This window comes from Python bivittatus, unplaced genomic scaffold (genome assembly GCF_059951505.1).
Source record: "Python bivittatus isolate LINGU-HERP-01145 unplaced genomic scaffold, Pbiv_v1 ctg000020_np1212, whole genome shotgun sequence".
NCBI classification, from domain to species: Eukaryota; Metazoa; Chordata; class Lepidosauria; order Squamata; family Pythonidae; genus Python; species Python bivittatus.
Genome location: NW_028277030.1, coordinates 60,041,420 through 60,058,260, shown reverse-complemented (window position 1 = coordinate 60,058,260; position 16,841 = coordinate 60,041,420). Strand labels below are relative to the sequence as shown.

At 40.2% G+C, this 16,841-nt stretch overlaps 1 protein-coding gene across 1 annotated transcript in view; it reads right to left on the bottom strand.

Moving 5' to 3' along the window:
• The window catches only part of SLC16A10 (solute carrier family 16 member 10), a 46,085-nt gene extending 30,026 nt beyond the window's left edge, over positions 1–16,059 (bottom strand). The window contains exon 1 of the mRNA XM_007426587.4: positions 15,385–16,059. Coding sequence (XP_007426649.1) covers positions 15,385–15,784 — 400 coding nt within the window. The 5' untranslated portion in view covers positions 15,785–16,059. The remainder of the gene's footprint in view (positions 1–15,384) is intronic.
• Positions 16,060–16,841: the final 782 nt, after the last annotated feature.

Genomic DNA, 16,841 nt, shown 5'->3' with positions numbered 1-16,841 from the left:
GTTAAGCTCCAGCCTTTAACATCATCTTTATTTCAAAGAATTCCTCTGTGCTTCAAATTCATCTCGTAAGCTCTGTTAGAAAATAAAAAAGACAGGTGGCTGCAGTCTCTACATTTTTGGGGGAAGTATGCCTGCCTGTCTACCTGGAAAAAGAAAAAGAAAAGAAAAAAAACCAAGCAGAGGTAGCAAAGAGGAGTGGCTGAAGAGAAGGTGGCTGCATTCTGGTAAATTCATTTTTCTCACTGGCTATGTCAAGCTATTTTGAAATAACACCCAGAACATGTCCTCAAAAATCAGAGTTTTGGATATAATTTCCCACCATTGATGATCCCTGCCCTATATATTCACATGCACATCCCTCTGAGTTGGAAGAGGGGATAATTTTCTCTAGCTGGAGATTTAGTTTCATTTTTTTCCCAACCCCCAAAGACTTCAGGGAATACAGTGGAACCTCGGTTTACGAACTTAATTCGTTCCGTGACTCTGGTTGCACCCCAAATTGGTCGCAACCCGAAGGAAATTTCCCCATAAGGTTCAATGTAATTACCGTTAATCCGTTCTGGCGTGGAGGACAGGGAGGCAGCTATTGCTTGGAGGGAGAGTCCCCCTCCCTACGACCACGTGTCAGGGGCGGAAAATGGCCGCGGACCACGTGTCAGGGGTGGAAAATGGCCGCGGACCACGTGTCAGGGGCGGAAAAATGGCCGTGGACCACGTGTCGGGCAGAAAAATGGCCGCGGACTGTGTCACGGGACGGAAAATGGCCGCGTATCCTGTTCGTACCCCGAGGCAGAGTTCGCAAACTGAGGTAAATTTTTGCGGCCGGAGCTGGTTGTAACCCGAAAAGTTCGTTAACAGAGGCATTCGTAACCTGAGGTACCACTGTATCTGGTGCCCCAGGGACATCACCAGTGATGGAACCCAATTTTTTCAGTTTTTTTCTTGAGGGTAGTTGAGGGAATTAAAGTATAACCTCCTCTTTTCCTTAATATGTTAAGAAGGTACATCAAATAGACCTTCCATAAGGTAGGTGTCCAAATAGAGACAGATCTGTTCAACTACATTCTTGAAGAATGAATCAAACTGTTCATAGCAAGCACCTTGCTTATATTATACAAGTTTACCAAGTTTTTTCCTCCTCTAAGAGGCTTGTTTCTTGCCCCAGGCAGGATTCCATTTTAATCACTTTGTACAATTTCAGTGAACCCCTTGTGACCTTATTGAGAATTCTTTAAAAAACTGATATCCTACACATTCCTCTCACTGAGTTAATATGAGGCATGATGGAGTACATCAGAAGTGACTTTCCAGATTTCTTTCAAAAATGTTCAGCCCAGATCAGGGGCAGGCAAGGGCCACCCTTTGGATTTTTTCATTAAAAAATAAAATAAATGCCCTCTGATGGCTATAAAGGTGTGACAATGACCTGACATCAGTGAAGGTTTTTTTGTGCCTGATGGGACTTGGTGATGGTTGTTGCTAATATATAACTGTCCAATAGTACAGAAATGGTTTGCTATTGCCACTTTCTGGGATATTATTATTGTGATGATGATGAAGATGATGATGATGATTTCCAAGCATAGCTCACAGCCCTGGAATTTCCTATTGGTCTTCTGCCCAAGGACTAATCAGATCCAACCTTGTTTAGCTTTTTGAAATCGGTCAACATTGCCTATTCTGCCACCTTGTATTGACCACAGGAATACTGAAATTCATGACAATTCCCATTCTTCCTTTGTATAGATCTTTTTTAACAAACCATCTTGCCACCACATTGTTTTAGATCTTCGTATACTGTGCCAGGCTTCTATTAGATTCCTACCTTATCCTACCAGCATTCACTGAATTCTTTAAGAATGTAGGTAAAACATTGTTCCCACAGTAACCAATGTAATAGTAGTCTTCTGCTTACATTCCCTTGCAAGTGATATTGAAAAGATTATGCCTGCATACTTTTCATAAGTCAGTTTGGAATCTGTGATTATTCTATGACTCTGGATTTGCACTTGCCTCTAACTTGCTTGTCTGGCTAAGAAACTGCAGAAATGAATCTGGTGTCAAGTTGTTCTCAAATGCCAAACTGTACGCTGCTTTGAATATATCTGAGGGAATAATTTCATAGAGAACTAGTTTGGTGTAGTAGTTGAGGTAGACACTAGGAGACACTGAGTTCTAGTCCTACTTTAGGCACAAAGCCAGATGGGTGACCTTGGGCCAATTGCTCTCTCTCTCAGCCCTAGGAGGGAGACAAGGGCAAACCATTTCTGAAAAAAAAGGAAAGAGAACAACTTGCCAAGAAAACTGCAGGGACTGGTCCAGGTGGCCATTAGGAGTTACCACTGATTTGAAGGCCAAAAAAACAAAAAAACAAAAACCACACACACAAAACCCTTTATAAACAATGTACTATAATGCACTTAGAGTTTTACATCATGCTTTTCTCCAACAGATCAAGGTGGGGTTCTCCCTTCATTTTATCCCCCAAACATCCCTGTGAATTAGGTGGGCTGAGAGAAAATGCTTGGCCCAAAATTACTCAATGAGTTTCCATGGTTGAGAGTGGACTCGAACTCCCTGTTCCAAATCCAACACTTAACCACTATACTGCACTGGCACAAATTTGATGCTCTTCTGAAAAGGATGGAGGGTTACCCAGATATTTGAACTTAAGATGGAAAATTCTGTCAAATGTGCACATTTCTCTTTGGCTTCCTGTCTTTCTTGTAACCAGGTGCTAGAGGTGGGGAAGAGCTTGAAGCTGTATTGCAAATTGTTGCTGTTAATTTGCTTACTGAGTTTTCTGATACTTCAGGGTTTCAAAGATGGGAGAAACTGCATTGCTTTTTTTTTTTTTACTTTGGGGTTGCTTCTGTCTTTAAAAATCAGCATGAAAAGATGAACGCAACTAGCTTGTCACATGGTGATCTGGGAAATTTGCCCACATCTTAAATGGATGCTGTATAGAAATGAAAATGACTCTGGCTGGTTCTGAACTACTCCTTATCTGTTTTTTATTTTCCTGCTAGATACATTAGTTATCCTATGAAGACGTTCTATCTCTTCCTGGATTCCTGAAGTGCTTCTTTATAGCTTCCTGACTTGTTGTGTATGGAAGTAGAAGATTGGCCTTATCTAACGCTCTGTTTTAATTGAAAAACATTGCATTACTTTTAAGCCAGTTGAGTACTTCCTTTTAAAAATTTATTTATGCATTCATTTATTCAGTTTCAGGGCCACCCGATTCCATAACAGCTTTGTGCAAATTAAAATTAAATATTTAAAAGAAATTACTATGAAAACAATCAGAGAAAAAGAATGCAGTTGACCAGAATATAGACCCAAAAATCCAAAGGGGCTCAGTCACCATCCTAGCCCAAGGCTTGAGAGAACCACCAGGTCTCTAACCATTTGCAGAAGGTTAAAAGGGTGGGAGCAGAATGGATCTCTGGGGGGATATCACTCCACAGGGCAGGAGCCTTTACCAAGAAGGCACACTTCTTGGGTCTTGCAAGGTGATACAGCTTAATTGATGGAACCCAGAGTGTGCCCACTGTACTGACTTTACCAGACAGGTGGAAACATGAAGAGACAGGTGGTTGCTTAAGTAGCATAATGCATGTGCTTTTTTTTTTTAACCTTAGCTATTTTAAATTGTAACATACACATATCTAAGGAAAAATACTGTGTGAGTACAAATCAGTTATACACCATGCACTATAGCTTCAGAGCTTTCATTGTATTTTTAATGAACAACAGCCTATATTATTACTATTGCAAAAAAATATAAGAAGCTAGCAAATAAGATATGGAAAAAATTGGCAGAAAAAAGTCACACCAGCTTTGCTTTAATGTAGACGAACAAATAACCCCAAATGGATACAGTATATAAAATAACTATAAAAATGGAATTAAAACTAAGTGGATATGTGAATAAAATGTGCATATGGAAACCCAAACTATTGTACTATACAGAAAAACAATTATGCATATCTGAATCATAGAATTGAAAAGGATCTGGGAGGTCTTCTAGTCTAACGCCCTGCCAGGACAGGAATCCTCACACCACCCCAGATAAATGGTTGTCCAAATTTTGCTTGAAGACGTCCAGTGATGGAGCATCCATGACATTAGGAGGCAGGTTGTTCTCATGGTCAGGAAATTCTTTCTTATTTTAAGTCTGAATCTCTCTCTCTCTCTTTAGACTAAACATACCCAGTTCCTCTGACTGTTTTTCAGAGATAGAAACTAACTCTGTTAGAAGAATTATTTGGGAATTTATAGAAAAAAAACAAATTTATTCTTTTTCTGATTGGAAATTACTTCTGAAAATTGGCCAACTTTTGTAGAAATGTACCCGTCTGTTTTAGAATGTTCAGACTGAATATCTCATTACTGCCTATGATAGATACTGTGACATAAGATCCATTTGCAAATGTTTATTTATTAAATTTCTGTGCCACTGCATTCCAGAGAGTCCTAATTATCATTTTTATTTTTTTCCTGTTGGATTCATAAAATTGGATATTATGCTTTATTTTACTGTATGTATCTATGTCTGATCTACATCTGTTAATTTATTGTTTCTGGTATTTATTTTATTATTTATTTTATATATTTTGTCTATATAGCTCAGTACTTGTCAATGTTTTGTGCATCCTTAAACAGAATTTCCCCTAAATTAGATGTAAATCAACATGTAGGATAAAAATCTGTCAATTTTTCTAAAGAATATTCTGGTCTATTATATCAAAGGCTAAAGCTGGTGGAGAATTGGGATTCTAAAAAGTAGTTTTTGACTTTTTTCAAAACCGTAGAGGAATCACGTGTAAATTACCGCTACCTTAAATTCTTGTGAAAACATGCTCTCAGGGGCACAGTGATACTTTTAATCAAAAAGTGCACAAATTCAGCTTTCATATAGTTTTCATAACTAGATGCATCACCTATCCTACATTTCCAAAGAGAAAGGTTCAGAAGCTATATGAAAGCTGAATTCAAGTGTGACAATAAAGGTATAGTGTGAATAATAAACTATTTTAAAACAATTGTGGCTTTTCTGGATAAGTTCTGGGTAGGATCTTGCATTATGCTAAAGAAAAGCAAACAAATCCCATTATAGCTTAGCATCACGCATGAACCACCCAAAACGTTCTAAACAATTGCAACAAGTGGGCGTATTTGGTATTATCCAACAGTGTTGGATACAAAGCACATCAACCACAGAGCCAACTTAGATTCTTCAGCTCTGTCTTTCTGAACTGCTTTCCTAGAACAATGTTTCAAACACACCCAATTGTTGTTTGGGGCCCTTCAGCACTGTGTCCCTCTGTTTTATTCTTTTTAGCTACTTATTATATTATGTATTACAGTAAGGATATAAGAAGGATAATGTAGAGCTTGAACAAGTACAAAAAGGGACAACCAAAATTATTAGGGTGCTGAAGTGGCTTCCATACAAAAAATGACTTTGGGGAAGATAAGAAGAGACAGAGTAGATATACATAAAATCATGTGAAGGTCTTGGTGTTCTCTGAGCTTGGTTTTTTGTTTAAAGATCTTTTCTTAAGGGATCCAGCTCAATATATGGGAAAGGATAATTTAAACTTCTTCATCCTAACATGTTGAGAATGGGGGATGAACATATGCCAGTGGGGGTGGGCTTCCCTCACTTTAGACCCCAAACAGTTCTGTGAACTAAGTTTGACTGTATGTGTGAAAACTAGCCTCTGCATGTAATCCTACTTCTCTGCCCTGGTTAGTCCTATTGGGGGAAAAGTGTGAAGCTTGCTGTGATGCTTTCCTGCATAGAAGTAGTGGCAAGGAATAAGCATTAAGAAGGGCAGGGTGACTTTTGTTAGAATGCTGGGATAAAATCCCATTTTAGGTTGGTACAATTAATGGGATGGATTATCTTGCCAAATGCTATGTGGATATTATTATTATCATCATCATTGTTATCTGGAGAGATATATCAAAAAGTTATTATTAGTGTATAAGTGAGATATATTCCCCAGTGCTGCTAATGTGTATGTATATGAATAGATTGCAATATGAATTTGGAATATGAATTTGCAATACAAATTTGTTTGTAGAGATTTTTAGATTAGATTTTACAATTAAAACAATCTTGTAGAAGAAACATCTGACAAATTGAAATTTCAATAGTAGAGCCTATATATAAATCAGGATTGAACAGTTGGGCTCTTATTGTTCTCTGGGCTTGGTTGCTTTCCTGAAGATGTTCCATTACTAGGCTAAGTAACATCATCAGTATTGAAATTTTTTGATGCACAGGCTCTGCAAGTCTTAATGTGCAAAACTTGAAATAGGAACTCTGAATAGTTGGTACTTTTGAAGGATTCCAACATGAGGAATTTTGATTTGGTTTTGATTTGGAGGCTGTGTCCCAATTCTTCACCAACAGTTGCATCTTAGTGGCCATATTAAATTCCTAGTATCTGCCATGAAGGCAGCAGATTTTGCTAGTTTGTTCATACCCTGGCAGAGCATCCTGTTCTCTAAGGAGATGAGATAAACTGAGATAGCTGACTGGCTCATAGAAGAAAGGCTCTAGTGAAAATGAATTGATTGCACTTGGCTACAGGAAGCATACTGGGGTGGCAAGGATATACATTGTTGCACCCCTGGGGAGCACTCCTCTTGCTCTACCTTAGCTGCTGGAGTAGTCCTCTGATCTGTCCAAATGTAGCAAGTCTCTGTCCATAGGTTTAGATACCATGGAGCTTTTCATTCCAATGGCTAAGAGCATATTAAACATGATGGAGAACTGAAACAAATGAAGGGCATGGAAGCAAAAAAAATATGACCCTGCTTATGGACGGAACTCTGGTCACATGGATGGCTAATGGAGATGCTGGGCATGAAGGCTCTCTGGATCAAGGCAGTGCGATGAACTGGGGATGGAGCTATCTTCTCCTATAGGAAAAACTATCAACATCTTGTAGCATGTCCCCAGAACAAATGGAAAGGAGATTCCTCTTGTAGAATGCACTGGCTCAGCTGCAGGAAAAATGAATTCCTCTGTGATGTTTGTATGATTTATATGGCCAGCCTTTAAAAACAAATACGCTTATTTTTTTCCAGATCTACTGCTCAATTAATATGTAAATTTAAAATTAATGGATATAGTTAACTAATTTTTAAAAAATCAATAAAGATTTGAATAAGTTGTCAGCTCTAAAATTGAATATCTGCATGCTATCTGGAAAGAATATCAATCTACTGAGGCCCTATCCCATTACAGTTTTTGTTATCAGTTACTTACAAGATAAACATAATCATTATTATTGGAGAATAGTTTGAAAGAATGGAGAGAATGCTGCATGAGTTACAATCAAGTCTTATAGTCTTAAGTAGAAGTATTAGGAAGTCTCATTGAACTCAAAGGAGATTTTTTCCCAGTAAACATGTTTGGGATAGACTGTAAATATTACAAGTATTATTTAGCATTATTGACACCAGTCCAGTCTCTCTGTGTGGGCATGCTTGCCTTTCTGCATAGAATGCCCACTGCAGCTGCAATGTCTGGTCTAGTGGTGGTGGCTAGATACAATTTTCCTATGGCACTTCTATATTCATCGTTCTCTGAGACTGCCGGGTTCTTGTTGCTTGTGGAAAGCTGTCTCCATCGGTGTAGGTGCAGGATTGGCATTTTGCAATCCTAAGCTTTCCAGCAGTTCTAGAATCTTTTGGTTCTGACTCAGAAGAAAGCTCCCATCTTCTTCTCTCTCAATCTGTATTCCTAAGTAGTAGCTGGCATTGCCCAAGATGCTTCACTTCTACTTCTCTGTTTAGTTGAGAAACAATATCATTAAAGTCCCTCTTGTTATTGTGGCAAATCATTCAATCATCCACATAACAAAGTATATACACAACCCTCCCATTTCTGTGTCTTGTGTAGAGGCAGGGATCAGCTTTTCCTTGAACGAAACCCTGGTCAAGAAGTATTTGTTTTAACTTCTTGTTCCACACTCTGGCTGCCTGCTTCAGGCCATAAATCCCCTTCTGAAACTTGCAAACGAGATGCTTGGTATTGGGATTAGTGAATCCTGGAGGCTGTGTCATGTAAAGTTCTTCTTCTATCTCCCCATGTAAAAATGCAGTTTTAACATCTACGTGTTCGATGTCCATGTTCCTGGATGCTGCTAGACTTAGAAGCATTCTAATTGTGGTGTGTTTCACAACAGGAGCAAAACATTCATCATAGTCCTGTCCATATTTCTGTGAGTAGCCTTTTGCTACCAATCTGGCCTTGTACCTTTGTACTTCGCCATTCTCATCTTGTTTTGCCTTGAACACCCACTTACAACCTATGGCCTTCTTGCCTTTTGATAATTTAAATAAAGTTTTGTTTTTGTACAAAGCATCTAGCTCCTCCTGTGCTGCCCTTTTCCACTTACTTGCCTCATCTGCTGGCATTTGCAGCACCTCATTCCACGATGCGGGTTCACTTGGTAGCGACGACCTTGCAAGGTAAGTAAGTCTGTCAGCTGGAACTCCTTTGTTGGGTCATGATGAGCGTCTCAGAGCAGGTTCAGGAGTGACGACTGGTGGTTCACCCTCTTCTGCATCCTTGGCCTCATCATCTGTCTCTGGTGGAGTCTCTTCCTGGACTTCCATCTCCCTCTGGGTTGGTGTGGTTGTGTCTTCTGGTGTCAGGCTGAACATCTCAGGCTGGTAACTGCTGCTGTTGGTTTCTCCGCAGTCATTATCCACCTGAGTGCAGCAGCCTCTCTCCCTCTCATCAAAGTATATCACTCTGCATACGCTTACTCTTCCCATCTTTGGGTTCAGGATTCTGTATCCCTTGCTTCCTGAAGCGTAGCCAATCATGACTCCTTCTTCAACTCTAGGGTCTAGTTTGGATCTCCTTTTTTTGGTACGTGGGCATAGGCCTTAGATCCAAACACTCTTAAATGTTTGACGTTTGGTTTTTGCCCATGCCAAAGTTCAAAAGGCATTACCTTATTGGCTCTGGTTGGCAATCCATTTTGCAAGTATGTAGCTGTGATAACAGCATCTGCTCAGTATTTGTCAGGTAGATCTGCCTCTAACAGCATACACCTTACTATGTCCATCAATGATCTGTTCTTTTGTTCTGCGACTCCATTATTCTCTGGTGTGTAAGGAGTGGTTAATCTGTGCTCTATGCCTAGTTGTGTTAGGTATGTCTGCATGGTGTTAGAAATGAACTCACCGCCTCTGTCGTTTTGAAGGGCTTGAGGGGTCCAGTTGAATTTATTCCTTACCATAGCAACGTATGTCTTCAGCATATCCCCAGTTTGGGACTTTTCTTTCATCAGGTCGGTTACACAATACCTGGAAAAATCATCTATAAAACATATTATGTATTTGTTTCCACTTGCTGATATTTGAAGAGGTCCACATAAACCAGAGTGGATAAGTTCAAGTGGTTTAGTTGCACGCCTTTCCCTTTGTTTGGGTATGGCAGGCCTTGTTGCCTTTCCTCTGATGCACACTACACACTTTGACTGGTATTTTTCACGATTGCTTAGTTCAAGGTCTCTTACCATATTTTCCTTCTTCATTCTAAAAATTGCATCAAAGTCCCTGTGTGCAAACCGCTCGTGCCAGATGGTGGCGCTGATGTCCTCCTTTCTCTGCTGCTGTTGGCAGGTGAGGCTGACATCTGGTGGTGGCTGTTCACAGTTCACCTGGTACACTCCATTTTTCTCAAAGCTTGTAACATAAATCTGCCTACCACTGGTTACTTCACATGTTCTATTGGCTTTAAACATTACATTGAATCCTTTTCTGTTTAATGATTGCACACTCAGCAAATTGGTTGTCAATCATGGTACATAATATGCATCTGTCACTATGAGGTCTTTGTATTTTTCTCCATTAAAACATCTCAAGGGTATCTTGCCTTTTCTTCTTATTAAGATGGAATTCCCATCAGCAAGAGCAATGTTCCCTTGTGACTCTTCATTCAGTTCACTAAAGATATCTCTGTTCCCACAAAGATGTTGGCTTGCACCTGAATCTAAGATCCATTGACTTTTGACTTCATTAGAATTAGCTCCAAGAGCATTTTCTGCTCTGAAAACTGTATGCAGAGCTAATTTTTCCTTGGAATGCCTTCCTTTGGAAAATCCTTTTTGTCTCTGCTTTTACAAAATCTAGCTATCTGCCCTGGCTTATGGGAGGAATGACAAACAATGGGTTTATTGTTGTGCTGATGAGCAATCAATGGCTTCTGCTCATGTTTCCCTTTTTCTGCCAGGTAACCTATGTCTTTTGTTGACTTTTTATGGAAATACAAACAATTTTTCTGTCTCCTCGCTTCACTTCCAATTGCTCCAAACAATTGAGGCAAATTCATCCCTTGTAAATTCTGAGCTGCTACAAAAGGGTAGCATTTGTCAGGTAATGAGCTTAATAGAAAAGCCATTTTTAGTCTTTCATTCATGAGATTTTGAACTGTCCTCAGCCTTTCAAAGATAAACTGTATTCTCAATGAATGTCCTTTTTCATACATTTGCAAACATTTCTAAAATTTTCTTTTCACTTTGTCATTATGGGATACTGAGTGTAGATTAATGAGGAAAAAATGAATTTGAATGATTGTAGTATCAGACTGCAACAGAGCAAAATTGAAATAAGTGAAGGGGGTCTGAATACTTTCCAAATGCACTGTATACAGGTAGTCCTCATTTAGCAACCATAGGTGGGACCGGCAACTTGATTGTTAAGCAAAGCGGTCTCTAAGTGAAACCGCAACTATGCTTATGATCTTACTTCAGCTTTCCTTTGCTTTACCCTGTGAAGGTAATAAGTGTGAGGACTGGTCATAAAGTTACTTTTTCACTGCTGTGGTAACTGCAAACAGTCACTAAATAAGGCAGTCACTAAACAAGGACTACCTGTAATACATTTTTGAAAGCAATATTAACTTCAAGATTCACTCACTTTAATAAAACAAGTATTTTCATTATATTCAGCTTTTATTCACAATACCTAACAGTATCTTCAAGTCCTCTAAAGCAGATTTTGTTCTGTAAATTTCTTTTTGTTTGTTTGTTTGTTTGGTCATTTCAGCATGCCAGTGCTTCTCTATCCTCTATAAGGAAATATTGTATTTAGGGATTCTGACCCTCAAATACATACCATATAAATTTCTGCAACTTCTTTTGCAAAATATATGGAAATGGGTGGTTTGGGACAGAGGATTAACAAAGAGGCAGTTGTTTGATGAGAGCCACAAGAAGGATCTGAAGCTGAATGAATGCATATTTAAACATGTTTGAGAAAAACATAGTTGCTCCTTTTATTTGCCACATGTTTGTAAAAGTCTCTATTACCCACACTCAGCACTGGAATCATTCCTATATATTCTCATTATTTCACCCCTTTTCAATGGCTTTTACCATTCAAACTTTTCTTCTGCATGGTTCTCAAGAGGCTCAGTATGAATATTTTCTGGTCATAAGACAGATATAATGCTAAGCCCATCCACTAATGCTGTGAAAGCAACAGAGAGACTTGTTACATTCACATGAATTTAAACAGCATTGCCATAAGTACAAAGGCAATAGAATCTTAGTCTATTTCTGCTCTAGCCCTGCAATTGAAGCAATCAGATATTATTATTATTATTATTATTATTATTATTATTATTATTATTTTATATCCTGTGACGATACCTTTAACACTATCAAACAACATCTGCCTATCCCAGGTCCTTGGGAAGGACTCGATAGGTGGATAAAAATGCCAAAACCAGTCTAAACATCGGGCTGACTGTATAACCAACCATAATAATAACAATAACAATTTGCAGGCCTTTATATTTTGTGATTTTTTCCAGTTCTTTCTCTTCTCTTCTGCTGCCTCCAGGTATTGCAATGTCCATTATCTGGACTTTTTTGTCTTTCTTATCAACAATTGTTAAGTTTGGGGTGTTGTGTGGCAGGTGCTTGTCTGTCTGAATTCTAAAGTCCCAGAGCATTTCTACTTTGCAAATAGAAGTAGAACGACTATAGCAAAAGAAAGCAAAAATAGTACTAATAGTAATAGGTGCCTCAGGTGCAATCCCAAAACATCTGGAGCACCACTTGAAGACCATCCGCATTGACAAAATCACCATCAGTCAATCAGAAAAGGCAGCTTTACTTGGAACAGCTTACATCCTGTGACGATACCTTTAACACCATCAAACAACAACATCTGCCTATCCCAGGTCCTTGGGAAGGACTCGATAGGTGGATAAAAATGCCAAATCCAGTCTAAACATCTGGCTGACTGTGTGATCAAGAACAATAACAATAATAATAGCTTTAAATCTTAGCAATAAATATATTTAAGTGAGGGAAGCCAGGTGGCATCCTCTCTTCTGCTCCTTACATCCTTAGATCTTGTTCCTGACAAACCATCTGTTTCCCCTCTTCCCCTATTTTATTTTATTTTTTTTCATTTGTGCCTTTGAGTCAGTGCTGAGTCCTGGCAACTGCCTGGACTAGTCCCTGCACTATACCGCACTCACTTTTCTATTGCTGTATGGAATAACAAGAGACAGTTTTCAGATGCCCTACCGAGAGACTCGAGTCTGTTCAGCCCATGCTTGATGCCATCTGTAGTAATTCACCTTGTATCAGTTTCGTGGTGCAATTTATGCTAGCTAGGACTTAGCTAAAACAAGCCCTCCTCACATTATTTGCCTAATATAAAAGATTACTTTAATGTAAGTATATATTTACATTACAATTTACATATATCACAGAACTTCAGATAAACTTGTTTCTTAAAAAAATATTAATATATTCCAACTAGGGACAATAAAGTTTTGTCATTACATTTCTATTACATTCAGTACCAAGCTAAGGCAACCATTTAGGTCATCTGATACAATTTTTGAATAGCAAGCAATGTGTTACAAACAGAGGTAGAAGTAACATTTTGTAATAAGGTCTGAGATCCAGAAATATTTGATAAACATGCTGGAGCTAGAGAATTTTCATTTTCTCAAAATCAAATGGCCAGTTATGCCCCACTTTTGGAGGCCACACGGAACATCATGTAGCCTCCAAAAATGCTCATTATGTGCACCATTTTCAATCCTAAGGTTGCTCAACAGTTATATTATAAAAGAACATCCATGGGAGGTTCATAGCACTCTGTTAGACTTTTCAAAATACTTAAGCAGTTGATACTTTTCTAACCTAGATACTTTCATAAGAATGAAAGATACTTCAAGCCCAAGTCAAAGCAATTATCCAAAGTTTACTAGTGAGCAAGAATAATGGGATCACATTGCCTGTAATTTGTATGAAGTTCATGCTCAGTTTCAACCAGACATTTGCAGTCATTGAAATTATAATAGGAAGATATAACTAATTGGGTTAAAAAGAAAAAGATTAGCTATAGTGGTATATCTATATCTTCTTCCCAGGTGGAAGTAAATGTTTCCGCTAAAAACTGATTTTCAGAATAATCTAATAAAAGTGCTCTCAGGAATTTAAATAAGTGTGTTACTTAATTTTCCTTTACGCACACAAATATTAAACCAAATCAGACCAATGGCAATTGGGTGAACAATCTGTATAATGCTTAGATTTGCAATGTAAAGCTGAGTGATAACCTCCAAAAATTTACTATGCAGTGACCTACCAACAATGTAATCTTATACATGTATATCTGGATATATCTCCTGCTGAGTTCAGTGGGATATACTCTTATGCAAGCAGATAGAGAATTATAGTCTACACTGAGATCAACAGATGGCCAACACAATTTGACCTTTTTTACTGGAGGAAAAAAACCACATTGTCATAAATACTACCTGCTAAACTATCCTTAGAAAGTTCATATAATCATGTACATATAGATCTGTAATACTGTGTTCTTAAACAAATTAAAATAATTAAAGTTGGGATTAATAACACTTCTAATTTCCAATTCAAATTAATTTGGGAGGCAGTGTCATTTACAAAAAGAATTATAAAAACTTTTTTCTAATTACACGTTAGTAATTTCGATCAGTTCTTTATTTCCACAAACCAAAGACAAAAATAAAGGTGTAAGTAGTACAAAAATAACAGCAACACTATAGGGCTGCCTATGCATATTTTTAAATTAAATTCACATGCTCTAACAGTTTTTTTTTCCTTCTTGCATTTTTATTCATGTGGAAATGGCATGATTTTAAGCATTATATAATTGCCTTAAATTTATATTTCACAATTTTGCCCAGCAAATATTGTTTCACTTTGAGTATTGAGTTGTACTGGTGGTATTTACAGGATCACTAACACATGGTTAAATTATTTAAATGGTTTACTTAAGCCAAATTTCTGGGTTCACACAACACACTAAGCTAAACTCTAGCTAGCCTGTTGTAGTTCAGAGTGACATACAAGCATAGCCAGTGTGTTCTTCATAAGCTGTCCAACTTACTGCTTTGCTCAACTAACAACTGAGTAGCAATGTAGCATTCATATAACCCTAGAGAACACAATGTGGCATTTGCCAGGTTATCCTTGCCTCTAGGATGAGGTTTTCTTCTCCTACACAAGCGAACAGAGTAATTTCTCCGTTCTCTAAGCTGGAGGAGGGGGAGCTGCAGGTTACAGAGCTGATGCTTTATGCTACCCCTGTGGCACAAATACAAAAGAGAGTTCAACTAGATTTTTACAAAGGAATTTCCCCAAGCCACTGTCAGATCACAACTCCATCCCTGCAACTACACCATTAAATAATAATAATAAATAATAATAATAATAATAATAATAATAATAATAATAATAATAGCTTGAGAAGCTTCAAGGTGACAGCACTGGAGAGAAAGTGTTCCAAACACCAGTCCTCTGTGTGTTTTACACAGGATGTCAACAAAACTAATAATTCACAGTTGGGCCCCCAGACCATATTACTGTATAGAAATGAGAGATAGAGTTTTATGGTACTAAAAATTTGTAAAATTGTCCTTTGTGTCAGGCTGCCTCCAGAAGACTACACGGAGACAGGCATGCAGTTTTCTTGCAGACAATTAAAACTGGTCTGCCATAATGTAAAAATATGTTCTGCCATAAATTTCAAGCCACGTTGTACATCTGTCTATACACACAGTACTGCCAGCAGAGATCTGGGGCTTGGCAGCACACTGTTGGTAGGGCATGCAGCACTCTCACTTGGGAGGCGCGAATCTAACTGCCCTGCACTCGGTCTCAGCCTTCCCAGCTTGGGGCTTTCCAGATGTTTTGGACTACAAGCCCCACCGCACGAGTTTGAGGAGAGCTGCTCAGTTCCTTCTCATCGCGTTTCCGCTGTGCTCAAGAACTGGCTGCTTTAAAGGCAGCTGGGAAGGGCAACACCCGGCGTCCACCTTTCTTTCCCTCTTACCTGTCCTGAACATCAGCTGCTTGTCCTCGGGGTCTCCGAATTCCTTCAGAAAGGACGTGAAGAGGACTCCGCACGAGTTCTGGATCCCGAAGACAGTCCCGTTGCACCACATGGAGGCCAGCATGACAACCCAGCCCCAGCCTCCCTCGGGCGGCTCGGCAGTCCCCTGGTGCACTTGCGGGGGCTCACCCTGCTGCGCCGCCTTCTCGGGAGGACCCTGCGTCGCCCCGAGCCCAATCACCAGGGGGACTTCTCCGTTCCCGGAGCCGAGCGAGGCTTTCTGCGGGCACCATTCTCCGTTTTCCTGCTTCGGCTTCTCGCCCACCGACTCACTTTCTTCCAGAGGGGAGGGGGTGGGGATGGAGTTCCCCACTTCCACCTCCTCGCTGACGGGAGACATAACCGCGAAGGCGAAGCACCGAGGCGGCCTGGGCTACAGCTTGGGTGTCCTCGCTCCTCAGCTCTGCCGAGGCAGCGCAAACATGCCCCGCGTCAAGAAAGGAGGAGCGCGGTCCAGAACTTAGCCAGCGGGCGCGAACGGAACGTCCTCCTCGCGCTCTTGTGACACCATACCAGCTCTCAAAGCTCAATTTACATATATTTCCTTTAGTCCGCCTGCCCCTAAGGCGGTCCCATTCGCGCAAGCCTCTTCCAGGTGGCTCTGAAGGAGTAGCCCACGGGGAGGCGTGGCCTTCGGCAGAGATGTGCTCTGCGCCCCACCTTCTTCGTCCTTTCAATGTTCCGGACGTCCCCATTGGCCAGGGTGCGCTGAGGTTCCGCCCCTCTCCCTTGAGTCGAACGAAGTGGGCAAACTGGGACAAAGCGCAGAGCGCGCCCGTGAGTGAGGAAAGCGGGAGCGGGGGAAAGAGGGGACGACGTATATATCCGCGCGCGCTGGGCAGCCCATCAGTCAAGAGATGACGACCACCCGAGGAAGGCGATTGGACGGGGGTGAGGGTGGGGTGGTGACAACAGGGGTTGCTGCTGCTTCTCTTCGCTGCAGGAGCAATGTAGGAAACCGTAGACCGTAAGCCGTGGTCTGCCCAGCACGCGTTCCGCGGCCAGTCGTGTGAGAGAGGAGATCTTTGGAGTCCTTGGGGTTCTCTGAGCTTGGTTCTTTTCCTGCAAATGTTTCATTACCCGGCTAGGGTAATGTTCCTTCCCCTACACACGACGGCGGTCTCAGAGGCTGGGCCGGGAGGCTGTGTGCTTGCGTGTCTGTGATGTCAGCCACCTCCCCAAAGTTAGTGGCAATTTATTGGCAGGGAAACAACGGCTTTTGCCAAGGTACAGGGCAAAAGGGCAGTACTGTAGCTGCGTGTAGGGACAAGTAGAAAGAAATAATAAAGTACGTATTGCTAACGTAGGAGACGCACACGGCATAATTTGACAAAGTTTGACACAAGGCACGTGGCCATTTAACAAAGCAGCCATCAAAAGTAACAATCCAGAAGAGG